This window comes from Naegleria lovaniensis (genome assembly GCF_003324165.1).
Source record: "Naegleria lovaniensis strain ATCC 30569 chromosome Unknown tig009, whole genome shotgun sequence".
Taxonomy (NCBI): domain Eukaryota; phylum Heterolobosea; class Eutetramitea; order Acrasida; family Naegleriidae; genus Naegleria; species Naegleria lovaniensis.
This window is the reverse complement of record NW_025407831.1, coordinates 587091-613267: the sequence shown is the minus strand read 5'-3', so window position 1 is coordinate 613267 and position 26177 is coordinate 587091. Positions and strand designations below refer to the sequence as shown.

The following is a 26177-nucleotide window of genomic DNA, read 5'->3' as shown; positions in this document are numbered from 1 at the left end:
CTTCGAGCACTGAAAAAATGCCTGGGCACATGTTCGGCAAACGAAGCGGAAGCTTCAACAGAGACGAAGGTGTTGTGCTCTCTGGTTATTTATTCAAGGTAGGTGTGTGATTCATCGCTCACTAATGTTGTTTTCTGATATGAAACCAATGTCATTTGTAAATGATCACGAAAATATTTTCTCAACACGTTTCATTGAAAATCATAACAACACAATTACTATAATATTTGGACACGCTTGTGATGATCCAATGTCACGACGTTCATTCATCATCATCACATTGGTCATCATGGTGTTTTCTCGGGACGGAAATGAATTCATTAGAGAGGAACGGTGAACACGAGCTGGAAAAAGGTATGTATCATACTAAATGTTTGTGAAAGGAGTGGTGGTGTGAAATTTGACACACACATGTCATGCCTCAACCTCACATATTTTCGCACATTCATCTTTCCATTGTCATTCAACTTTCACACAATCTTCACTATTCCTATTGTTTTGAATATATTCAAAATCAAACATTCAATAACAACAACAACAACAACTCTTATCGCAGCGATATTTCGAATTACTGAGCGATCACACTTTGGTCTATTTCAAAACCAAAGTCACAGAAAAAAAGAAAGATGAATCAAAACTTGGATGTCTCTATTTGGATCCTTCAAATACCATTGTTGAGATTTTCCATAATGAAAGTGATCAATTGTTTCATTCGAATCATAACAACAACAACAACAACAACAATAATCACAACAATAACCAAAATCATAACAATAATAACAACCATCCCAATTCAAATTCCAACTCTTCATCATTGGTCCAAAATGGAAAATCCACAGAAATTGTCGTGTCACCTCAAATTTATGACATTAAGAAAATCAAAGAGGAACAAGAATACATGTTAAATTCAAAAATGATTCAATGTATTTATAGAGAGAGAAAAAAGAAACAAAATTCATTTCGAAAAGATCGAAAACAATCAGTCTTTTCGAGACTTTCCAAACGATTGCAATCCCCACTAGACATTTTGTCATCGATGGACAGCTCTGCACAATTAACCACTTCAAAGAAATCCTCAGGTTCCATCTTGCAATCGAATTTGCAAATTCACTCCACAACCACCACTTCAACGTCATTGTACTTTTTCAAAAAAGTGAAAAAGTATAAATTTTCAATTTGTGTGGGAAAGAGTACGAGTGGAGAAAAAACACACAAGGATCGAAAATATGTATTTTATTGTGAATCAGAAGAAGAACGAGATATGTGGATTAAGGCAATTATTTCGAGTATTGAGAAACAAGTGAAAACTCAAATTAAGAAACCTTATACCTTTGAGACGGCTCGACACTATTCGAAATTTTTGAATTTTATTGCAGACGCTCCTCAAGATTATTTGATTCTTGCGTTGAATAGTATACGACATCCAGTGCAAGAGTCGTTTTTAGTGTCGTGGATGGTATTGATGGATTGTTTTTCATTTCACAAGGTATGTGTTTCAATGAATATGAACAGCAACATTTAAAACAAGTATGGCAATTCGATTTATTGGTTTTGCGATTGATTTTTGAACATGTGAAATGAACCATGTATGATAACATCCAAGTCATGTACACAACTCGTGAAAGCAGCTATTAAGGTAGAGTTGGAACTCACCAAGCATCCAGAGACTCTTTTCAGAAGGTAGGTTTTTTTTCTGGTCAGGAGGACACTTTATATTGATGCAATGATCACTGACAACCATTTTGATAGAAATTCCATTTCCACAAAATTGGTTCAACTCTTTTTCAAAATTCACGGACAAGCATTCTTAAAATCCACTCTTCAGCCACTCGTTGCCAAAGTTTGTGTTGCTGATGAATATTTAGAAATTGAAGAGAGTCGTCTGTTAGAATTTCTCAACAAGGAATTAGACGAAATTGAACATCCAGAAAAACCCAGTGGTGAAATTATTCATCAAATTATTGCTTCTCGACAACAACGAAACAAAACTCGAATTATTGACCTCTCCAAGAAATTCTTGTCAAGAATTATTGAAAATACGATCGAAGAAGGACCTTTTGAAATTTGTGAAATTCTTGAATTTACATTTGCAGAAAGCAAAAAATATTTTCCTGAAAGTACAGAGATTGCCGTTGGAGGACTCTTTTTCCTTCGATTTGTTTGTCCTGCCATTGTTGCTCCTCATTTACAGGGAGTACTTTCAGTTCAGCCTCAATCGAATGCACAACGAACATTGACACTCATTACAAAAGTCATTCAAAATATTGCCAATCAAGTCTATGAACACAATTCAAAAGAAGAATATATGGGACTCTTATCCGAATTTGTCACATCCAATATTGAACCAGTGAAGGAATTTATTCGTGACATTTCACATTTGGATCAAGATGCTAAAAAATTTGAAATGAATAAGCGAGTGACCATGAAATTTAGTGATTCCAATGCCGATTTAGAATTGAATTGTTATCATGTCATTCATGAATTTTTCCATACCATTGAAGAATCCAAAAAATTCAACACGTCAGATCCTGACTTGTTCAAATTTTATAAGGAACTGTTATCGACCTGTAATGAAATGGTGAAAAGTGAACTACAAGCAAACAAGAAGGATAGTTCACATCAGCAGCAGCAACAACCACTGTCAGCATCTCAACAACAAAATGACGTTGTTCCAATGATGGTGTCACCATCCACTTTGAGTTCATCCTTACCAAATTCATCTACACTTCTGAAAGAATCATTATTTCAAGAGACGAGCGTGTCCTCTCAATCGACTCGAACGATCGTTCCTTCTAAATCCAATCTCACTCATGTTGAACCTTCCAATACATTTTTCAATATGGACAAGAGAAGACGAGGCGCCACGCGAGTTCCCTCTCAAGAATCTTCATACCATTCAACACCTGAAGTCGAGACAGCTTCATCACTGTTACGAAATGCATTCACAAATGCATCGACCTTGTCACCTGGAAATTCACCTCCTGCAAGTTCACACGAACAGCAACAACAACAATTAGCAAGAAGACGACGAAGAGGAATTGGAAATTCAACATTTACTCCACCGACGAGTCCACTTTCAAGTGATTCTGTTGGATTATCATTGAATCCATTTGATTCTACAGAGAATGGATCGAATATCCATGAAAAAGAAGAAGTAATAGATCCAAACAAGATACCTCTTAAAACTCCATTTCATGTCTCTATGAGTGTATCGAGTCCAAATTCTTCCATCGATTTGACCACTGACGAAGACATTGACGAAGACGAAAAATTAATTTTGGAACAAATTGAAAGCAAATCACGATTGACAACAGATTCACAATTTGGATCGGAACATGTCATTGTGCATGATGTGTTTCATAGTTCAAGTGACGTGAAATCTCCATCAACTTCGTCTTCAGAAGAAGAATTGGATGACGATCTTGACGATGATGAAGAAAATGTCTATCATTTGTTAGAAATATTCAGTAAGGGAGACGAAATGGAAGAATCTGAATTTATTTCACTCGTTTGTTCGTTTATTGAACAAGGTTTTAGAGAAATTTCAAATTATATCAATTCACACATTAAGCCAACTACTGTGACACTTGTGAAAACTACTTCGACCGCAACTCATACTCAAAACACAAGTGTTGATTTGACCACAAATATTCAAGTCAATCCACAATTTAAGAAACATTTAGAACTTTTATTCAAAAACAAGTTAATCATTTCCATCATTTCACTCTTTTCGATTCGATTGAAAAAGGAGACTGGAGTTTGGGAATTAATGATTGCACTCGCGGAAGGAACACAAGACGAGAGAATTTTGGAAATTTGTCAAAATGTGTGTGATCAAGTGGAGGGACATCCAAACTTTTTTGAAATGGATCGAAATCAACAACAGTATATTTGTTTTTGCTCGTTTTTATGTCGATTGAACAATGCGCAGTTATTGTTTGAAGGCATGACATTTTTACTGAATTTACCAAATTTGGATGAATTGTTGGGAGACTTTTATAACGTGGAGGATAGTCAAGAAATTAGTACATTTCCTATTATTGTTGGAAAACAGTCATTGTTGGCCACGTTACATGAGCTGTCACTTTTCAAAATGTCACTTGCCTGCGATTTTGATTCTTGTAACATTTCCTTCATGTAGAATATTTGCTTCAAGCTTTTAGACTCTCATAGAATTTGAATTCCAATAAACTATTTCCACACAAAAAATTCAAAAACAAATTTTTCAAACATGTGAATTCAATCTTTTCTCACTGCTCGTCTGGTTTTTCAGGTGAGCCTCTCAACACTCTCCTCAACAAGGAAATGATCAGAATTTCCAACAATACCAACACGAACATTCCAAATAACGAATTTTTCAAAATAAATTCCAATAAGGTCGAACCTTCCCAACAAAATACTTGACATGAAATTTGCAGCAAATACAAGCTCAAAAAAAGAAGATGAAGGAATAATGGAACGGTACAGTTACGAGTGATGAATTGAAGGAATGGTCTAAGGTATCGATGAGAAATTCGACATTCTTCCATCCATTCCAATTTTTTAATAATGACAGAACCAATGGCACTGTAAACAAAGAAACCAAACGAAAAGATTCGAATCGCATGAATAGTAATACAGCTGGCAATTAGTAACCAGCCGTCACTTAAAAATGTCATTGAGGATGTGGTTGGAGCTGTGCCATGAAAAGAAGGATTTTGAATTCCAAATAGTCCCAAAAAATTCTTTTTGTAATAAAGAGCTAAATACTCATTTCTATTGAAACTATTGAATGATGACGAGTACAGAGAAATATTTTCATCTTGTCCGACCGTTATTGCATCCAAATTTAGAATTTCAATATTCGGGCATTCCCAATGCTGATGCATGACATTCAACCATCCCGAGTAATGCATGAGTATTAACGAATACAGAAGCCATATACTTTGTTTGACCAATGAAAATACAAGTGAAGACATTTTCTTGGGTGTGATTGTGGAAAACAAGTCATACAAGTTCGTATATGGTTGTTTGTTATTATGGAATGGCATGAAGAAAACAATTGTCCACAAATGATCAATGTTCATAAAAGGAAATAGACCAACTAATAGTATGTTGTTGCCATGTTATGCATAAGGAGTTTTTGAAATTGAGACTGCGTAGTGTTATTAACACTCTACAATTTTCTAAATAATTAATAAGTAATTCATTATTGAAACTTTAAGGTTCATCTCTATTCCTCAGTAAATGCCATCACAGAAATATCACACAATTGGTAATTTTGATACTTTTGACAAAGTTTGGTTTTAAAAGTTGAGCTCTCCTCTCTCAAATATTCCAATACTAAATATTTACAAAAGTATCTAACGAGGTCATGCGAAAGTTGATTACCATGAGAAAAACCATACCAAGGCGTGAACATGACTCTCTCCGTTTTGTGAATTAGCATACAAAGCTTTTTACCTTCTTCTGCTTGAGCAAGAATGTGCCAATTTGAAATGTCCGTACAACTTGTAATAGATAGACCAGAAAGATATGTATTGGCAAGAGCTACCTTTTTGTGTTTCTCATTTTGAATAAATAAATCTGGATGCTTGGCTTTAAATTCGAGTAAAATGTCGCTTTTCATACATGTTTCGTTCAATACTTCAACGTTGATATCAACGGTTTCACATGTAAAATCCACAAAGCCCTTTTGTATATCAGTATAGACGTAACCAAGCCTACTAGGTACACTGTATTCATTACTTCCTCTTAAGAATAGAGCTGCAACACGTTTTGATGAAATTAACTCTTTCATGATGTTCATAATTTCACTAAATATTGGAGCCAAAGGAGCAGAAATAAAGCATCCAGCATATAACGGAAATACCACAAAATCATAATCAAAATGAAATCTAAAAATTTCAATATTGATTTAAAACATCCACACAACTTAAAAAAGCAAATGAATCATCGGGTTGGTATGGGTTAAATTTAGCTTTGGGCTCCCATTCGAACCTCTTCCATTCAAACACTTCAGGATTTTTTACAAAACCATTAAATTTCTCACAAATACATGTAAAAAAGTGATCCGGCTCTTTTCCTCGTATAATCAAAACTTTTTTCAATTTTTTGGTATTGATCGGATCTTTAGTTTGAGCAATACGTCGAAATAGGTCTGTTCCTTGGCTCGACATTTTTTTTTTATTTTTAATATTCCAAAAGCTGCTGTGTGAACACTAGCGAATAGAAATTGGATCAAGGATACGTCGTCATCTTGAAGGACAGAAGGATTCAAGTTTAAAAGATGATCTCTCGTTAAGGAAGAAGCCTTCTTGATCTTTTTGAATATTCGTAATCAGATTTTGAATAAAGGCGCGATGGAGTTACGGCAAAAAAAAATATAAACATCATCTCTCTCGTCAAAATTCCAATGGACCAAGACAATCCTTTGTTTGAGGCTTATACTCTCACACCCTCTCAGATTACCTCATCATCGGATAGTTTATTCTCAGGAACGAACAATGATCAAGCAATGATTCCGTTAGGGAATCAATTGATGGCGGCCAAAAATGTATCCTCAAACAATCATTTGCAAGAAGATGGAGTGGTTGTGATTGAGGAGCCTTCCGTACCCAAGCTTGCCAAAATCGCCAATGAAGTGATCAGAGCTCAACAAGTATCGTCATCGGAAAAGAAGAGGTTAACGGTGGTGCCACCCTTACCTATTCCACCAGCAGCTGTAGTGATTGAGCAAGAAAAAACAATGCCGGATTTATCAAAGACTATATCATCACCAACAACAACAACAGCGTCAGTTGAACAACGGCCATCTATGAGCAACAACAGCACACAACAGCAGGCTTCTTCCATGACACCTACTACAACAGCATCAATTCTGTTTGAGCCAACCAGGGAGATTGAAACCACTAAGGATCAATCAGAAAACATCAACATTATGGATGACAATAACTCAAACATCATGGATCATAATGACTCCGATCATTACCAACAATACGAGGCTACTTTAGGCGAACATCAAGTGGATCCCGTCGAAAAATCCAGCAATCCCAATACTCCCAAGCTAGATATGAGCCTTCATTTGTCAGCTCTCTCTTCACCAACGAAGCCCATCTCTACAACTACTTTGAAAAAAGAGGACTCAAATCTTCATCATTTGAAGGAACCATCTTCTTCATCGCCTCCGAGAAGACCAGCATCAGCCTCTTCAACTCGTTCGACATTGAGTCAAAACCCCAACTATATGAATTCTACCATTACTTGGTCGTCAAAAGAAAGCAACAAGAGCATTGTTGATTTGAAAGGTAGGTATTGAAAATTATAATATGGGCTTTTTTTCACCAAATCAACACTTTACAATTGAATCGCTGTTACTGTTAGCTTCCATTAACGAGCCAAGAAATATCATGCGGTTTGGAATGGCCTCTTATCAAAACAAGCCTACCTTAAATACAAGAGCACCATCTCCATCCGTAACAAAACGGAGAGTAACACCAAGAAGAGAACGTATTTTTACCAGTATTCCCGATCTCAATCTTGAGAATGTTTCCTTTTCAACTGGTTTGGGAGTAAGTATTTCATCTTGTATATGGTCTAACATTTTCGTGCCTTAATGCAACAATCGGTGAATTGCAACTCACGGTCGCCATAGACAATTTCCCTTCCAAATTACAGATTAACTTCTCTTAAAGGATTAGGCGTAAGAAATGACTTGAAAATTTTGTACATCCAAAATAACTATCTGACCTCATTCAAATATTTAGAAAAGCAGCCCAATCTAGAAGTATTGTACGTGGCCAATAATTGTATTTCCTCATTATATGGATTTTCGGAGCAACCCAAGTTGAAATTAATAAGTTTGGAAGGAAATCCAATCACAAAACATCCCAATTACAGGTTGATGGTTCTCATTGCAGGAGGGCTTCAGCTTAAGAAAATTGACGGAGAATTAGTTCAATATAAGGAAAGAGAATTTGTGAAGCAATATGTGGCATCGAATGAAAAATGTGTAGAAGCAATAAGGGCGGGATGGCTTCTCGATACAACACCAAGAACCACCGAAGAATTCGAGCAAATCATTGCTGACCTTAACACCAAAAATATGGATGATAGGGACGAAGTTCGAAATTCTGACTTGTTCAAGGACTTGGTTAGTGGCGCTCTTGTCAAGACAGTCACTTCACCAGACCTCAGCCAATATGAGGAGAAAAAAGTTACAAAATCTGTGCCGATCGTAACACCATCGACAACTTCTTTCATCTCTTACGATGGCAAGGAATTATCTCGAGATGAACCTCCCTCATCTTTCAGCAATACCTTTCTGACCAATTATGTTAACGAAATCAAAAATCTCAAGCTTCAATTGGAAAAGAAAGACAAGGAGCTTGAAGCTGAGAGGAAGAAGAATAAGGAGCTGAAAGAAACGAGCTTGCTGTTGGAGGATTTGCAACACATTTACAAGTCTGATATTAATGGTCTCTCCATTTCTCTAAATTCAACTTTTGACATGATTAACAACGTTTCAGCATCTCTCAACAATGAAAGTATGAATATTTACAAGGCATCGAATGACTTGCTTAAACGAATAGATTATGACAAGGTTACACGAACGAGTCTGCTAGTTGACGAAAAGAAAATGTTCCGTATTCATATTAGAGTGTCCAATAGTGAGCTCATTGATGTGATTACCACGGATCAGAAGAAGGCACTCGCAGTCTACAAGATTCTTCATATGAAAGTTGCTCTTTTCAACAAACTTAAAAAGCAAAAAACCGCTCAACAATAAAGAGCTATTGGTTGGCACTTTGATGATTATATAAAATGATTCCAGATACTATTTTCAACGGTAATTCCATATAATTGTGTTAGGAATAATAATTTCACAACACATATCACTACAACACTCACCCATGAGAATATTCTTTGCAACTTCAATTGAAGTCTCCAATGTGGCTTGCTTGGTGAAAATTGAGTCATAAATTTCCATTTGCAACATGTTGTCTTGATGCATGAAACTAGATGGGTTTTGGAGAAGAGCATCAAATTGATCCAGATCAATGACATGGCAAGCTGGAATACCAAAGTATGAACATTGTGAATCTTTTTGCTTTCGAATTGTCTGTCGAATGGTTTGCTCTGGAGGAAAGTTGGCATTAACACACAACGTTTCCGGTATGACTCGCAATGCCTTAACAAAACATTCAATTCCAGCTGCCTCTAACAATGGTTGATCTTGTTTTCCATGCAATAACCATTGTTCCAACTGCCACATGCAATACAATTCAAACGAGCCACCTCCTGTGACAAATATTTGCTGTGATCTTGATGCCATTAGGTCGTGTTGTGCATCATTACTCTCGGCACGTTCACATATGGTTTGTTTGGACATCTTCTTGTTGCATTCTGTAAGAGTGACCATACATGTATAGAGAGCGTCTTGAGCATGTCGAACAAATTCTTCACACTGTTCCATCGTGCTCCCACGAATGATGGTCGTACATGTCGTGGGTTTCTCAATTTGGTATTTCTGATCATTCCACGCTTTAATGATGGTGGAAAGAACTTGCTGATGAGAGAGATCTCCATTCATTTGATATAATTCACACGACTCGACAAGTCCTAAATACTTTTGAGAAATCTTGTTACTTTTCTCGTCTAGATCAATCATTTCTCGACATTCATTCTGTAACTCTTCAATGGATTGAACATATTGAATGTTGAGAGTTTTGCATGTGAATTTACAAAGCTCTGATGGAACATTTTCAAGACATAAAATTCCAAATGATTGTAAATAATGTGAAACAAGGTCATGAACGACTCCTTTACAAATGACAATATTGGCATGAATAGATTTGATAGTTTCTGCCATTCTTTTGAAAACCATCTCTTCTTCAACCTGTGATTGTATTGATGGGTGGCCAAGTATTAGTAATTTCATTCATAAAGCATGAGGATTATTATAAAAAAGTGTCATTAATCCATACCTTCCACTTTTCAAGATTTTCCACAGTATCAAGAATGGCATAATGTTTTGTTTTTGTACGTTGTCTTTGCAATGGTCCATGAATGACCAACAATTTGTACGGAGACTCTCGTTTTGTCAGTACTTCAGTAGAGGTGACTGAGGTCGTTGGAACAATAACTGTTTTTGGAAGACATTCTGTTGTACCAAAAAGACCTGGTATTTTCAAGAGCATTATATTTTGTATATCAAAAGTGTTCCCATCCATAACACTTGTTTTTCATTGATTTTATATTTGATCGCTCGATTCTATTCCACAATTCAATATTTACACCTACCTCAAAATTGAATTTGTTAATAACGTTGCCAAATATTTGGCATGAATATGTACAGCCGTTTTTGACGAGAGTGCTGAATTGACAATGTTAAAGATGTTCTTTTTTCTGTTGTTCTCGAAATCCTCCTCCACGACAATTGAAGCTTTTGGAATAATTTCAGACTTGATAAATTCCAAGCACCAATCATATCCTTGCAAAATGTATTTCATTGGATAATTTTCTTTTCTATGTTTTGCATATGCTTGTTCACTGGAGTGTCCAGTAATGACCACAAGTGTTTGTTCATACATTATCGAAATTCAAAAATTCACTCACTAACACATACATTAAAGAACACGCTAATAGAGCTGTACTAGTGGTTCCGTCTCCAATAAATTTATCAAGTGATAAAACTGCTTCTACTAAAATACTAGCAGCAGCTTGCTGTACATTTAATTGCTTCAAAAGAAAGGCTCCGTCTTGACTGACAGTTACTCTGTCGCAAGACATGTTCAAAATAATTCAATGGGTTATGCATTCATTTTCAGCATTCCGATGAATCATTCACGCAGTCAGTTATCATCATTTCGGAAATGTTCAAATAATAATATATTAAAATTGTTAAATGATCATGATGAAAATATAAATCTTCCTTTCTCCATTATTATTATTTTATATCTACCTTTTATGAGGATCCACAATTAATTTACTTCTCGCATTAGGTCCCAATGAACTTTTCAAAATATCTTTCAATGCTCCGATGGCCATCACATTTTCATGAAGTGCATCGGATCGAATCTTATTTTGCATTTTTTCTCTACAAGCTGTTGTAAACTTTGTGAAATCCGAACAAACCACTACTGCATTCGTAATATCACCAATCACGAACCTATTTTCGTTGTTGAAATTAGTTCATGAAAGTTCAGATACTATTTTCTTGCTTTTGTTTGGAGGTAATCAAAAAAAAAAATGTGTTCACTACTAATAATAAGGATCCTTCCACCAATTTTAAATATTATTAGGAACAACCAGCTGAAATATTCATGGTTGGCATCCACAAGGAACCATTCTTTTTTTCAACACAAATTTATAACGCTCTTGATGATGATTTTCATATCATTATCATTTATAATGAGCTTTCGGAATTTTGATCATCACTCTTTGGTTTATGCACAACGATCATCAGGTCAAAAACGAATAGACTTTGAAATGTCACAATCATACGGGCACTCGGTCAATGATGGCTATCAAAGAGTGATTCATTCTGGAGCTCGGAATGTCAATAATATGGAAACATCGTTTGGAGCACATTTTAGAAATTGTTGGAATATGTCTCAAAGCATGAGTAATCAGTTGCCCTTTACACGTTCCATGGTCACTGAGCAGTGGATTCCGAGTTCATTTGGATGTTCCAATATTTCACTATGGACGAAATATGGAGTTCCGAAATATTGGGCCAATACCGAAGTTGAACCTTTGTTTTACTCGAGTTTTATCTATTTTGATAATTCGGGAGAGAGTTATGATTTGTGTTCAAAAGTTGGAAATTGGGAGAAGAAATTGAAATTGTCATGTGATGAAATATTGTGTGGAAGTGTTGAAAATTTGAGCGCATTCGTTCAAGAATTAACAGAAAAAGAAACAAACATCTTTGATTGGATCAATTATTGTCAATACTGCTCGAAAAACAACACATTGAGGTCGTATCAACAAAAATTGGAACCTACTCGAGGATGTTTTCCAAAAGACAAGACAGTGAATGAAATGATCAATCGATTTCCAAGCTCCCTTACGTTTTGTGGAAATTACGATTTTGGAATACCTCTCATTATTAACACGAGTGCTCTAGTTCCAAACGTTATACAAAACAACCTAAATTTTGCATATATTTGCTATTGCAGGGACAATTTATTCACTTTCAAGTGTGCCGGTAATGATGTCCAATATGCAACGGGTCAGGCCATTTCCTATGGATCATTTGCCATTCATGCATTTTCATTCATACTGACCTTCACATTGACCTTCCTACCGAAATTGAAATCCGTGATTAAGCAACGAAAATTCTTTCGATTTGTGACCATTGCTGTGGTATTGTTCACTGAAATTATTCTCTCACTGACTTTTACACTCTCTGCAGCATGGGCAACCAATATTGTGACCACCATTCTTGGAAACACTGCTCTTTCATTGGTGTTTTTCACACTGTTTGCATGGGTCGCCTATTGGGTTCGGTTAGTCCTTTATGTGAAAACTAAAAAAACCACACTTGCCATCCTATTATATATTGGCTTTGGATTGTTATGGCTGATCGTTGGAGTTGTAATACCATGTATCATTGGTGCATTAGGAAATTCATTGTACGAAACTGCTCAATTCTATGCAATCTATATGGGTTCCTTATCATTGATAGCATGTATTATATTTGTTTCAACTTCCACCTGGATTTATTGGGCCATGAAAAAAGTGTCGGATGTCAACATGTTGAACACATCGGTAAGTATGTTCGAGTGTGAAATAATGATTGACCTTAATTCATCCTTACTGCTCCTTAATTGTGTGTTAATTTATGTATGCTCAATCATGTATTTCAATAATTATTACGTTTACCAGTTCATCCGATTTGTCATTTACTCCTCCATCTCCACTCTCGTCCTCTCCAGTGCCTATCTAATCATGACTCAGGTGGCAGGAGCTTTCTTCATTGGAGTGCTGTCTGGATCCTTTAGCATTGTCACTCACGTTTCCATTGCCTCAATTACTTTGGGCCTCACATATATGGAATTTGAAAAGGAAGAATTTATGGAATTTTATGCATGTTGTTGTCATTGTTGTACTAACGAGAAACGAGATTCCACTCCTCCAACCGATCAGCACAGCCATTCCAACAAGGATTATTCAACCTTTTATGGAGATGAAGATCCAACGAGTACAAGTAACACAGGTAACACATACTATTCCAAAATGCCTATCAATGACTCGGATGACTAAACTGGATCATGTGGGGTGTTTCAAAAACAGATGATGATTACAATCTTGATGTAGTGTTCTAACATTTTTTAATTGAAGTTTATTCCGTTAACAACAACGACGATTGATGAAAAAATGTGTTCAAGCGAAAAACGACCAACAGTTGTCATGATGAAGACGTTAATGAAATACATGATTGTTGAAATAATATTCTGCTTCTTTTTATTGGTAGTTCATGATGACCACCCATTCAATCGGAGCTTTGTTTTTGCAATATCATCATCTCGGAGAGATCCAGCAACAGGCTTTGAGCTGAAACAAACCCCAGCACCCGTGAACGACACGTTGCAAACGGAACATTTGACACAACTTTCACAATTCTTTAACAATTGTTGGGACGTTACTCGATATATGAGCGACCAAAATTGGTTTATTGCAGCCATTGGTACAGAACAATGGTTTCCGAGCTCGTTTGGATGTTCCAATGTTTCGCTGTGGACCAAATACGGAGTGAATCGACTTTTTGAAGCGACACAACAACCATTGAGATATTATTCGTTTATTTACTTTGAAAAACGTGGAGAGAGTTATGATTTGTGTTCAAAAGTTGGATATTGGGAAATGAAATTGAAATTGGCGTGTGGTGAATTACTGTGTGAAAATGATCATGTTGATAATTTGAGTGCGTATGTGGAAGAAATTACACAAAAACAAACAAACATCTTTGATTGGATCAATTATTGTCAATACTGCTCTAGAAACAACACATTGAGGTCGCATCAACAAAAATTGGGACCTACTCGAGGATGTTTTCCCAAAGACCAAACAGTCAGCGACATGATTAACAAATTTCCACAATCGCTTGGTTATTGTGGAAATATAGAGCTTGGAATTCCTATTGTTGTCAACAGTAGCGATGTTGAGCCACGAGGTATCTTAAATTTTCCCTACTCTTACATTTGTTATTGCCGCTCTAACATTACTGCCATCAAGTGTGATTACAATGTCGCCCAATTTGTGTCCATTCAGACAATTTCTTTTGGTGCATTCAGCATTCACGCCATTTCATTTTTCGTAACCTTATTTTTCACATTCTTGCCCAAACTGAAATCTTCGATCAGACAAAAGAAATCTGTGCGCTTTGTTACAATAGCAACTGTGTTGGAAACTGAGCTAGTGCTCGCAGTTGCCTTCTTACTCTCTGCGACATGGGGAACAAATATTGCAACCACGATTTTTGGAAACATTGCAATATCATGCGTATTTTTCACGCTCTTTGCATGGGTCGCCTATTGGTTTCGATTAGTTCTTTATGTGAAAACGAAGAAAACAAAACCTGCCATACTATTATACGTTGGACTTGTGCTCTTATCCCTTACTGTTGGAATTGTAGTACCTTCTATTGTGACACGTGCTAAAGCCCTTTCTGAGATTGTTGAATTCTTTACATACTACATTTTTGCACTCTCTGTGTTGGCTCTGATCATGTTTGTGCTCTCTTCGGTATGGATTTATTGGGCCATGAAAAAGGTTTCCGATGTCAACATGTTGAACACTTCGGTGAGTATTTTACAGATTTGTTTTTTCTCAAAACACACAACTAACCGTTTGAATATTGACCACAATCGACCAATATTCACAAATTGAAAACTCGTTCAGTTTCTAAGATTTGTCATTTATTCCTCCACTTCAATCCTTGTTTTTTCCATAGGCTACTTTATTATAACTCAAATCTCAGGTGGCTTCTTTATTGGAATTATTTCTGGAATATTTAGTATCGTTACCCATACAACTATAGCATCGATTACTTTGGGAATCACTTACATGGAATTTGAAAAGGAAGATTTCATGGAATTTTATTCGTGTTGCTATTTGAAAGGAAAAACATCAGCAGCAGTATCCACGACTCTAAGCTTTGATAAGAATAGTTCTAATACTACTAGCTCCGAACAAGAGCAACATGATACGGGAGCAACAAGTTCAAACACTTACTATTCCAAAATTTCTGATTGAACGTGGTAGACCCCCCGAATTTAGAAAAATTTCATCCTTTTAAAAAAATCATCAGCCTCGAGAGCACCCTGCAGCCGATCCGAAGCCATGACGATGATCCAATCGATAACTCTTGTTTTCATGACGTTGATAGTCGGAGGGCTTCTCATGATCTATAGCCTTATTGAGGCAAAGGTTGTGAATTATAATGGTAGGGCCTTAATACCTCACTCAGAAACAAAGGTTCACTCCGATCATCGAGAAGGCTTGATATATTATTCACCCGAATTTTCAAATTGTTGGAACCTTTCGACCTATATGGCAAATAGAGCAGATTTTTATCAAACAACTGGACAAGAACTATTCATTCCTAATGAATTTGGATGTTCAAATGTTACTCTTTGGACAAAGTTTGGAGTACCTTCATATTTCGAAGATCTTGATATTTCACAATTTTACTCGTTTCTAATGTTCCACAATGATGGTGAGAGTTATGATTTGTGTTCCAAAGTTGGAAATTGGGAGAAGAATTTAAAATTGTCATGTGATGAACTGTTATGTGAAAATAATGATCGTGTTGATAATTTGAGTGGGTATGTGGAAGAAATTACACAAAACCAAACGACCATTGTTGATTGGATCAATTATTGTCAATACTGTTCCAATAACCACACATTACGATCTTACAAACATACACTCACACTTGGTAGAGGATGTTTTCCAAAAGACATCACAGTGAGCGCCATGATCAATCAATTTCCAAGCTCCATCACTTTTTGTGGCACGGCTGATTTTGGAATTCCTATTCTTGTGAACAATACAAATATTGCAGCTGATCCATTTATGACTCGAAACGGATACTCCTATATATGCTATTGCGCACATGACCAATATTTTAGCCTAAAATGTGCAAACAATGCGATCAACTTGTTGGTACTGCAAGCCATTTCAACAGGTCTCTCAGTCATTCACCTCATTTCATGTTGCCTCACCTTTTTCATGACCTTTTTACCAAAGTACACAGCCAGCTTTAGAGAAAAGAGACCGTTTAACACCATTACCATTACTTGCGTGATCATTGGTGAGATATTATTATTTTTCACAACAGTGTTTTCTCAATACTTGGGTTCAAGTTTTTCAATGACTATACTCGGTAACTTTGCTCTTTCACTCCTCATCTTTAGCCTTTTCACATGGGTCTTAAATTGGTGCAGATTAATTGTATATGTGAAAACAAAGAAAGCGACACCATTTATCATCATTTACCTCGTGTTAGCGTTGGTTTTCCTTGTGTTATATGTGGCAATCCCAATATTAATTTCAGTACTGGTTTGTGATGACATGACGTCCGTTAATGTATTCTTTGCATATTATAATTCCTCTTTAACCTTTCTTGCATGTGCTGCATTCATAGCCCTCACTGTATGGATTTATTGGACTATGAAAAAGGTTTCTGACATCAACATGTTGAATTCTTCAGTAAGTTTGTGAGATTGAGATGTGAATCAATTTCAACATATTTATGCTAATGTCAAAACACTCATTGTTTTATTAGTGTTTGAGATTTGTAATTGTAGCCTCAATTTCTATCGTTGTGTTTGCTGCAACCAATTTAATTATTAGAATAACAGTCCTACACTCGAATCTGTTAGCACAGGGAATATTTCTCGTAGTATACAACACAAGCACGATATTTATTACTTGTGGACTCACCATTATGGAATTTGACAAGGAAGAATTCCGAGACTTTTATCGTTGCACCACATGTTGGGCCAAAATGCAAAAGACAAAGCAAAAGCATGGAAAAGATGAATCTCTACTTGCTGATAACTCGGACAACTTGGTCACGACAAATAATGAAGACTCCTCCACATCACACAGTACCTACTACAGTCTTGTGAAACATTAAGCATTTCTTTTGAGAGAACACAATAGATGAGTGCTAAATTTCAGTACTCATCACTGTCTGAGTGGTGAGAGATGGATGAAGGCTTCACCATGATATTCATGTTGGTTGTGGAGGGAAGAGGTCTTGACCTTCGTGGTTGTTGTTGTTGTGAACTAGTTGTTGCTACTGTAGATCTATTTCGATCGAATTCCTCTTTCCTTGTAGATTGTTCATTTTGTTGGCCTTGCACTGACAGTCGTGAACGTTCGATGGCTTTCTGAAGTGATTTTTGATGTCCTCTTTGAATTGGAGTTAAAGGAAGAGGTCTTTGTACATTTGTAGAATTCGAGTTTTCACGAGTCGATCTCGAATCAGATGTTTGAGCAACCCTTGGTTGTGAGGAATGATCTTCCTCAACCATCGCCATTGTTCCTTCTTCGTTGTTGGTTGCCACTGAAGAATGGATTTGAGTTTTGCTTGCAATACGACTCTGGAGTGGAGTAGAAGGTTCTTTCGATACGCCTTCATCTTCTTCATGACTGGATTCATGGTGGTCATCTTCATCGTCATCACTACTCGACATGATATTTCCATTCAAAGCTTTCATTCTCTCTTTCATCTTCTTGGCTCTCTTACTTCTCTCCTTTTCCATGATTTGTGAATAGTATTCCATAAACTCTTCGTTGGAAGCCATTTCCATTTCAAGCTCTGCCACTTGTCTCTTTCTCTGTATGATTCGAGTCATGTCAATACTGACAGAAACCACCGTTGTAAATACGAATATTACCATACTCACGACCAATACGATACTTGTAGCATCTCGTTTAAACACCAAATCATAATATGAATCGACAATCGAATTGGAATAGCGTTCAAATTGCCACATTCCATTCACACAAATCATTCCATTTGAGAAATTTCTCGATTGCTCTTCACATTGTCGACATTTATGATGAATACATTGTAAGACATTTTGTTGATACGAGTTTTCGACTTGTTGTTTCAATAGAGTTTCTCGAGAGGATGATGGATTTGATGAGGAATAAGGAGTAGTGGATATGGGAGGAGTGAATTCTCCACACACCTTATTCGATGGAACCACTTCATTCCTCGAACAATTACTATTCCATTTAGGATGAAGCGTGAGTAACACACATTGCAGAGTTTTTGCTGAGCAGTATTCACCAGGACGACAATCGGGATGAACGGGATAGGAAATGGAGAGAGGAAGCATTTTGCAATGATTGCTGGAAGCAGGTAATGAGGAGGCGAATGTGAAACCATGACAAGATGTGATGAAGAGGAGAAGGAAGGAAATATATGCAATTATTACATGAGAATTCGTAAGAACGTTTGGTTGCTGTAGTTGTGGAAGCATCTTCTTTTTAAATGGTGATATAAAATAAGAAATTTCCTTATTTAGATCTAAAATCTTTAAAATCTTTGAGCTATCTACAAAAATTCATTCTCTTCAGAAGCACATGGTGCTGCGTCCGCTGCTACTCCAATATGAGCTTTTCCTGCTAGCCCATTTGCATGCATTTTGTTTTTAAACACTGTAATTGTTTTTGTTGATTGCAAATAAATGGCATTCTTTGAATGATTACTGAATACGCTCCTCTCTATTTTCACATCAGAATCATTCATACAAATGATGGCATGTCCCTCATTCTTTTGGAATATAGATTTGCTAATTTCGCCTTGAGAGTCGTCACAAAATTTGATTCCATGAATTTTGTTACACTCAATGTGACATTCAGAAACCATGAGTTTTGTAGGTTCTATTGGAGGTTTTTTCACTGGCATGTCTGACGATGGAGATGATGACGAAGAATTTGAGGAATGTTGAGCAGCTTGATCAAGCTGTAATTGATTTTCATCGGAGGTGTGAATTGGAGCATCTGTGCTCGACGATGAAGTCCCCGAGTTGGATGTCATCGTCGTCGTCGTTACACCATTGACAGGTGCTTCTGCCTTTTTCCTCAATCGATTATTTACAACAATTCCATTTCCATAACCACCTCGTATCACGACATGATCCAATTTACAAATTCCAGAAACAACTTCCAAACAACTGGTATTCTCATAAAACAAGATGGTATCTTTCGAAGCATTTTGTGTCAATGTCAAATGTTCCACACAAACCACATTTCGATCAATTCCTAATAATCTCTGTTTTTCCAATTCTTGAACTGTTAAATTTTCATTCCAAGCATCAATCTTCATAATGGTCTTGACTCCTTCACACGAACAAATGTGAACGAGATCCATATCTGGATACACTCCTCGAATCGTTAATGGTTTTTTGACCATCAATGTTTCATTGAGTTTGTAAATTCCACTTCGCAACACAATATGATCTCCGTCTTTGGCTTGATCGATGGCTTTTTGTAAATCATGGAATGTGCAATCTTCAGTCGAATCGGGATCGACAACATGTAATCGATAATCGGAATTTCTCATGGATGAATTATTAATTTCCTTAATCCATCGCTCTTGTTCATTCATGTCTTCACATGCCAAATAATAGGTTCGATGGGGTGAAATGATTTTAATTCCATATTTTTTTTTGTAATTGGATAATTCGACGCCTTCACACGTGAGACCTTGAATGTTGATCATTCCTTTGGGTTTGGTGTCTTTTTGTGAGACATAGTAATAGAGTTTTCCTCTGTTTTTTGGATTCCATCATAATAATTTTGAAATAATAATTTCAATAATTTAAAAAATAGAAAATAAATTTAAACAATCCGAACGTTGATGAGAATTGAAATGTTTGGACATGGTAATGATCGAACAGTGATTATTGTTGGTGTTACAAGTTAATTGTTGATTCGAACATTTTGTTCATACATACTGATGTAGAATACACAATCGATCATGCCATGTTTTAATAGATCCTCCTTGTTTGGCCTTGTTTGATGTGATGACATCAACAAATTACAAATTCGAACGTGTCACGATCATCGTGTATTCAATGAATTTGAAAATTCCATCATTCGTTTCTCATTCATACAACACTTTGGATTTCTACTAACACACAAAAACCTACCAACGTTCCCATATAATCATGATCTCTCATTAATTCAGTTGCCGATACTTTGGGTGGTTCTTCAAGGATCTCTTTCCACTTCTTGCCGGCCTTCTTCACCTTCTTTTCGCTAGACATTTTTTTTAAAAAGTTGACAGATGGCAGTTGTTTTTGGCGAATGGTTTCTTTTTGAACAACTTTCAATTAAGGAATACTGTCGACAAAGGGAGTTGTAATTCTAGCATTGGTAGATGAATGTGTTTATTGTTGGTCAGTATGACGATAGTTGTCGCCTCCTCCATGGTAGTTGTTGTAATCGTTCTTATGATAAGGCATCATGTTCTTCTTGTAGTCAGATGAATAGGTCGACGACTTTTTCTCTCTTCGTTGGTATGCAATCTTCCTGTATTTTTTAGTGCCTTCCAATTCTTTCTTTGCACGGATGGCATCCTTAACATGAGCAAAATTGACAAATGCACACTTTTGGTCACGCAACAAGTTTAAGCTGTCAATAGGGCCAAACTTTTCAAAATCGCTGTGAATTGTTGTGTAGTCCATTTTCATATTGTGGAATCGACCAACCCATAAATGCCTAGTTGGCTCTGTGGCCTCAGGAATATGATCTTCTTTTTCATTGTAGTCCATATTCACATTATCTCCGTGTAAATCAGCTCCAGGTGGTGGAGGTGGAGGTGGTTGAACGTCCGAAGTTGGAACATTCTTTGGTGAAGTTTCTGGAATGTTTGGAGCATTATAAGATCTTCTTGGACCATTGCCGTAATGATGAGGCTTTCGATAATAGCTGTCACCTCCACTGTAATCGTCCATATTGCTATAAGATGACATGGTTGAATAATTGTCAGGACGTCGATTATAAGAACCCATTGGGCCACCTGTGCTTCCGTTACCTGGTTGATATCTGTCATCGCCATACTTTTTATATGGTCGTTGATTGCGATCATATTCGTCATGATATGTTTCTTCCTTGTAATATGGTTTAGAATATGGCTTATTGGAGTAGCCAAAGTTGGCAGAGTCAGGTCTCCTTGGTGGCACAATTGGAGGAGACGTTTGTTGTGGTGGTGGCTGATAAGAGTGAGGAGGATATGTATTTGATCTGGAGAACCCAGAAGTAGGTGGTCCACCACTGTAAGCATGATGACCCGACGATGAAACCATTGGAGGTGGTGGTGATGATGGTGGAGGTGGTGGAGGAACACTAGAAGTTGGTGGAGGTTTTCTAATTGGAGATGATGGATAAGATCTATGATAAATGTCATGAGGGGGTGGAGGAGGCTGCGCTGAGCTTGGAGGCATTGGAATTGGAGACACGTCATGATGTGGTGACTGATAAGTTGGATATTGAACTCCATATGGACCATCTTTTCTTCTCTTTGGTGAAATTGGTCGTGCTTGAGGCTCCACATATGCATTCGTCATTCTCTTTCTCTTCAACTCGTTATCATACGTGTCGTAATGTCGCATGTCCATAGGCATTGAGGAATGGCTTGGAGGCATTGTTTGTTGTTGCATGTGCATTGGAGGATAATTGCTTGACGTGGTGCTATGGCTATATTGATCTGGAACCATGTTATGAGGTGGATAATTTGGAGGCATTGTATTTTCTTGAGGAGGATATCTTCCGAGTGATTGAGGCATCGTCTGTTGATAATTGCCATCTTGTGGAATTTGAGGTTTTTCGTAGAGATTGCTCTGAGGTGGTGGAGGTGGTGTTTGTTGTGACATGTGCATACCTGGAGCAATATTGCTTGAAGGAGGTATCACAGGCATTTCCGTACCAACAGCATTCTTAGGTAAATTACTATACATGAGTGGATTCGTATAGCCTGGAGGGCTGTTGCTTGTCATTGAGGCTGGTGGCATTGTTGGAGTACGAACCGCAGTAGTAGGTGTATAACTTGTTGGAGTAACTGCAGCTATAGCGTTCAGTAAAGATGAAACTGACGAAGAATCGAGTGGTTTGACATCTGCTGCGAATGCATTCTCCATCTGCACTGGAGTTTCTCCTGTTGGAGTGCTCAAGGTTGCTTTGTTTTTTGGAATTTTAGGGATGGATAATAATGATAATTGCTTCTTCTTAATATCTTCATCGTTTGATGTTGGTGACTTAGGTGTTGTTAATATTGGAGTGCTACTGGAGGAAGTCTTTTTGTTCTTTTTCGAGGTTCTCTCAGGACTTGAATCATCCTTCATCATCAGAGCTCCAATAAATTTGCTTGGATCATCCTGAACTTCAGTTAGACCCAATGGTTTCAAAAATCTACTCTTTTTTGGTATAAATAATAGAATTCTGTCATCAAATGATATCGATCCAACACAGTTTTCTCTCTCCAAAACGTTGTACATTTCTTCAAGCTTATCCTCCTCTGATTTACTCCTAGACGAAAATGATAGAATATAAAACGATGAACTTTCAATATCCTCAACCTTGTCCAATGCAATTTTTTGATTCACCTCCACTGTGGAACCAACGTCCAATTCAAATGACGAGTCTGATCCTAGAAGCGACACATCAAATGAGCCAAGAGTTCTTCCCTTGTACTTGACGGTTAGTTTTTCAACTTTTGTCCATGGTGAAGATTTCTTCTTTACCAATTTCCTCTTGCTAGTTTTCTTTGGCTTTTTAACCTCCACCGACTCATCACTATCAAAATCTAGTGATACTGGTGGCTCCTCTTCTTTCTCTTCTTCCTCTTCTACTTCTTCTTTAATGTCAGTATCACCTTCCTTTTTTTCCTCCAATTTTTTGAGATAGAGTATTTGTTGTCGTGAAGTCATTTTAACTGAATCATCTTTAGCAGTCTCTTTTTTGTCTTGTGTTGTTTGTTGCTGTTGTTGTTGTTGTTGTTGGAGCTTGTCCGCTTTTCTTGGCCTTCCTGGTCTTCGCTTCACAGGTTGGGCTGGTTCAACTACTGCAGGTGGAGTTGGAGGTTTTGTTGTGGTTGTTGTTGTTGTTTCGGCAGCTTTATCACTCTCCTGAGACATGGTTGCCAAAAAACGTTTCTTTAGTGGATATAATGGTGTTGCGGGTGAAACTGGTGTTGTTAAATTATGTAGCAGCTCTTCATCAGCTTTAATTGAACCTGGATCAAGGTCAGCGTCGTTGAGAGCCAATACTGCTGCCTGTCCCAGAGATAACAGTCCACCATCTAGAAGAGTATCCTCCATTGGGGATATAGGCTTGGTGGGTGTTGGTGTTGTAACTACAATTGGATTCTTTCTTGGTCTACCTCGTGGTCTACCTGTTGGTGCTTTTTTCGGTTTGGGTTCGTTTTTTGGTTTTCTTCCTCTCTTCTTTTGACCCGTGGTGGTGGTTGTTGTTGATGATGTCGTTATAGGTTCGCTTGTTCGGTTATTTGTTACTGATGATGATTTACTGGGTGCTGATGATGTTTCTTCCTCTTCATCGACTAGATCCGAAAAATTATCAGAGGATTGGCTATCATTTTCATCTTCGTACGTCTCATCCATATCATCATCGATTGTTTTTCTTCTTGGCATTATATTGTTAAAATAAAATAATAACCGCAATAATAATTTAATACTCTTCTGATGAGAGTAAAATATATCAATAATATTTGTTTTGTTTGATGGATGCTACACTATAATTATTAAAATTTGTTGTGCCGCAATAATTAACGTCAAAATGATTGTGGATGATATGCTGGTTACTCTCCAACAAAAATGTGATGGGGTGATCGTTATTTTTTTTACAAACAAAATTTTTTTTCGTCTATGGCTTGTGGTGATGGCGGATTTTGTCTTTCAATCCTTGGGTTGGAAGAATTATAATATGATGATAATCGTTTATTTTGAATAATACTGAGTGATTAAAATTGGATGTATTCATCAATAGTTCATCAAAAAGTGTCGTGTTAAAAATTTCGGGATGGGATTCGAACTCACACAATAATATTCTTTTCAAATTTCATTCCCTTTAAGAGCAAACGTGCACATTGTGTGTGAGTGGCAACAACAAACGCACCATTTTCTCAGTTTATGAGCTAAAGACAACCCATGGCTGACAAGGTCAATATCTTCAAGAAGGACTTGTGAATAGTTATAATTATTATTTAATCATCATTGATGAATTTTGTTTTTCACAATTTTGAACCAGCCCTCAACATTCAACGAGTGTGCACAAGCCAGGTCTTTCGTGGGCAACTCTTCAATCTGATCCAAGCTTTCAACGAATTCACAACAGGTTCAATCTAATTGATTGTTTGACTATCTCTCTCACTTTGCTTGGCCACAAGAGAGATAGATGTTATCCAATGATCAAGTGACCATCATGTAATTTCCAATTTTGAGCTCAACAACTGTAGTGTAATGAAAGCATTGCTTTTGAATCAATAATGCAAGTAACTTCCTCTCTCGTGCAATAGATATATATTAACTTGTTATATATTGAGATGCATCTCAGCAGCACACCACAGAGAATTCTTCCGTGTTACGAAGTGTGAGTGAGCAATGCATTACTTTAAACTTCTCAATTTTCCATATTTAAAGGTTTACCAAAAATTTCTTTTGGAATTCACTGCATACAAACAGAATGGATTCATAATGAATGTATACAATAATATCTCTTCAACTAACATTGAATGCCCATAGCAAGAATTTCACTATGTATGACTCGATCAAAAGTGAAAAGTCTTCTTATCAAGAGTTTGTAAACATGTAAGACACAAAGAGGGTTAACTGACATAAATGTACTTTTGTCTTTCAGATCCCAAATGAGAAGAGAGTTTTTGTCATACAATATAAGAACGATTGGTACATTTGATAAGACAAGGCAGAACCATTCATTTCAAAGTCTGATTTTGAAACATGTAGTCGTTGTGTGTTGTTGGCTGCAATTAATTGTGGACTAGTCCAATAGTTATGCATGAAACATCACATGGTTAAGATCGTTCCACTCATCATGAAACGTTTCAGACCTCTCTCACAATTCAATTGTTCTCTCTCTCTTCTTCAAAAGGCGTTAGCACTGCTCTGTAAAAACAACGAAACGCACAATTTTAAGATTCTCAGGTTTTATTGCTACTGTAACTGCAAGTCCACCACTTTTAACCAACTTCCCATCAAGCCTTTGATGCCTCCCACTATACAACCTCCACACGTGGAAAAACTCCAAACTTGAGCTCCACATCAAAGCCTTGAGGTGATGCATCCAGCTGTGTAGTGATGGTCGTTGGTTGAGCTCAGAGGAATTTAAAATCAACCGATGCATCAAGGGATTATTTTGAAGAAGAAAAAAAAACAACAACGTATCCATTCTTGTGCGCACGTACCGCTTGTAGCCAACAGCAGAACAAAATATTTTTGCTTAAAGCAGCTCTTGTTGACCGACTCGAATTGGACTCTCACGAAGAAGAAGAACACAACAACCAACTCTCTCTCAACAGCACATACACAGAGAGGGCCTCCCATTCATTGAAGTAACGAGTTCTCATCATTAGAAGCAGTCTTGTATCCAATCCGTAGCAAGCTTGAAAGCAGCTCAGCACAAGCCTTTTGCGAATCCGATACAAAAGCTCGATAATTTTGAAGAACACACCAACACCTTCGACCACACCATACGCACGCATCTCAAGTATAGATCGTTATTGGCTTTATACTTCATCAGCATTATAGGTTATCTCTGGTTCTAGTTAACACCAAATACGTGTCTCAGCATCATCCCCAGAGAGAAACATTTGCCAGCTCATCAAGCAATTTCGAACCAAGCTCAAAATTTCCGGACGAATTCATTCACAGCCAAGCCAAACGTTCATCTTTGATCCATTGTTAACAACAATACCAGCAACAACACTCTATTCTACTACAACAGCATCTTCGTGCACTCACATTATTATTCATCTTACTCTCCTGCCAACAATAGGAAGCATTCCAAAACAGGACAATAGCAATTCCTTTCCTTGCGAACCAACAACAACATTCAATCAGTTTGAGTAAGAAGCATCACACAACCATCATACACAACAACAACACAAAGCATACGTTTATTATTATCGTCAT

General features: G+C 37.0%; 11 protein-coding genes across 11 annotated transcripts; 5 read left to right on the top strand and 6 right to left on the bottom strand.

Annotated features, from left to right (window-relative positions):
* Window positions 1-17: 17 nt before the first annotated feature.
* C9374_000303 (uncharacterized protein) lies at window positions 18-4141 on the top strand (the record flags this gene model as incomplete). The annotated part of the gene is made up of 5 exons (XM_044692513.1): window positions 18-98; window positions 325-354; window positions 557-1486; window positions 1604-1680; window positions 1750-4141. The coding sequence occupies 5 exons, from the start codon at window positions 18-20 to the stop codon at window positions 4139-4141; spliced, it is 3510 nt and encodes a 1169-aa protein (XP_044552856.1).
* Window positions 4142-4250: 109 nt separating this feature from the next.
* Window positions 4251-4958, bottom strand: C9374_000302 (uncharacterized protein; the record flags this gene model as incomplete). Its single annotated transcript, XM_044692502.1, has 1 exon — window positions 4251-4958. The coding sequence occupies one exon, from the start codon at window positions 4956-4958 to the stop codon at window positions 4251-4253; it is 708 nt and encodes a 235-aa protein (XP_044552855.1).
* Window positions 4959-5212: 254 nt separating this feature from the next.
* C9374_000301 (uncharacterized protein) lies at window positions 5213-6158 on the bottom strand (the record flags this gene model as incomplete). Its single annotated transcript, XM_044692491.1, has 2 exons — window positions 5213-5876; window positions 5980-6158. The coding sequence occupies 2 exons, from the start codon at window positions 6156-6158 to the stop codon at window positions 5213-5215; spliced, it is 843 nt and encodes a 280-aa protein (XP_044552854.1).
* A 236-nt stretch (window positions 6159-6394) lies between these two features.
* Window positions 6395-8767, top strand: C9374_000300 (uncharacterized protein; the record flags this gene model as incomplete). The annotated part of the gene is made up of 3 exons (XM_044692480.1): window positions 6395-7286; window positions 7363-7550; window positions 7634-8767. The coding sequence occupies 3 exons, from the start codon at window positions 6395-6397 to the stop codon at window positions 8765-8767; spliced, it is 2214 nt and encodes a 737-aa protein (XP_044552853.1).
* Window positions 8768-8771: 4 nt separating this feature from the next.
* On the bottom strand, window positions 8772-11070 carry C9374_000299 (uncharacterized protein; the record flags this gene model as incomplete). The annotated part of the gene is made up of 6 exons (XM_044692467.1): window positions 8772-8815; window positions 8890-9877; window positions 9966-10215; window positions 10282-10530; window positions 10607-10756; window positions 10943-11070. 6 exons carry the CDS (start codon window positions 11068-11070, stop codon window positions 8772-8774), a joined length of 1809 nt encoding a protein of 602 aa, XP_044552852.1.
* Window positions 11071-11391: 321 nt separating this feature from the next.
* Window positions 11392-13248, top strand: C9374_000298 (uncharacterized protein; the record flags this gene model as incomplete). The annotated part of the gene is made up of 2 exons (XM_044692456.1): window positions 11392-12753; window positions 12871-13248. The coding sequence occupies 2 exons, from the start codon at window positions 11392-11394 to the stop codon at window positions 13246-13248; spliced, it is 1740 nt and encodes a 579-aa protein (XP_044552851.1).
* A 114-nt stretch (window positions 13249-13362) lies between these two features.
* C9374_000297 (uncharacterized protein) lies at window positions 13363-15240 on the top strand (the record flags this gene model as incomplete). Its single annotated transcript, XM_044692445.1, has 2 exons — window positions 13363-14787; window positions 14887-15240. 2 exons carry the CDS (start codon window positions 13363-13365, stop codon window positions 15238-15240), a joined length of 1779 nt encoding a protein of 592 aa, XP_044552850.1.
* Window positions 15241-15537: 297 nt separating this feature from the next.
* Window positions 15538-17128, top strand: C9374_000296 (uncharacterized protein; the record flags this gene model as incomplete). The annotated part of the gene is made up of 2 exons (XM_044692434.1): window positions 15538-16698; window positions 16775-17128. 2 exons carry the CDS (start codon window positions 15538-15540, stop codon window positions 17126-17128), a joined length of 1515 nt encoding a protein of 504 aa, XP_044552849.1.
* A 40-nt stretch (window positions 17129-17168) lies between these two features.
* C9374_000295 (uncharacterized protein) lies at window positions 17169-18341 on the bottom strand (the record flags this gene model as incomplete). The annotated part of the gene is made up of 1 exon (XM_044692423.1): window positions 17169-18341. One exon carries the CDS (start codon window positions 18339-18341, stop codon window positions 17169-17171), a length of 1173 nt encoding a protein of 390 aa, XP_044552848.1.
* Window positions 18342-18559: 218 nt separating this feature from the next.
* On the bottom strand, window positions 18560-20276 carry C9374_000294 (uncharacterized protein; the record flags this gene model as incomplete). Its single annotated transcript, XM_044692412.1, has 3 exons — window positions 18560-19778; window positions 19965-20020; window positions 20160-20276. 3 exons carry the CDS (start codon window positions 20274-20276, stop codon window positions 18560-18562), a joined length of 1392 nt encoding a protein of 463 aa, XP_044552847.1.
* Window positions 20277-20399: 123 nt separating this feature from the next.
* C9374_000293 (uncharacterized protein) lies at window positions 20400-23660 on the bottom strand (the record flags this gene model as incomplete). The annotated part of the gene is made up of 1 exon (XM_044692401.1): window positions 20400-23660. One exon carries the CDS (start codon window positions 23658-23660, stop codon window positions 20400-20402), a length of 3261 nt encoding a protein of 1086 aa, XP_044552846.1.
* Between the last annotated feature and the right edge of the window lie 2517 nt (window positions 23661-26177).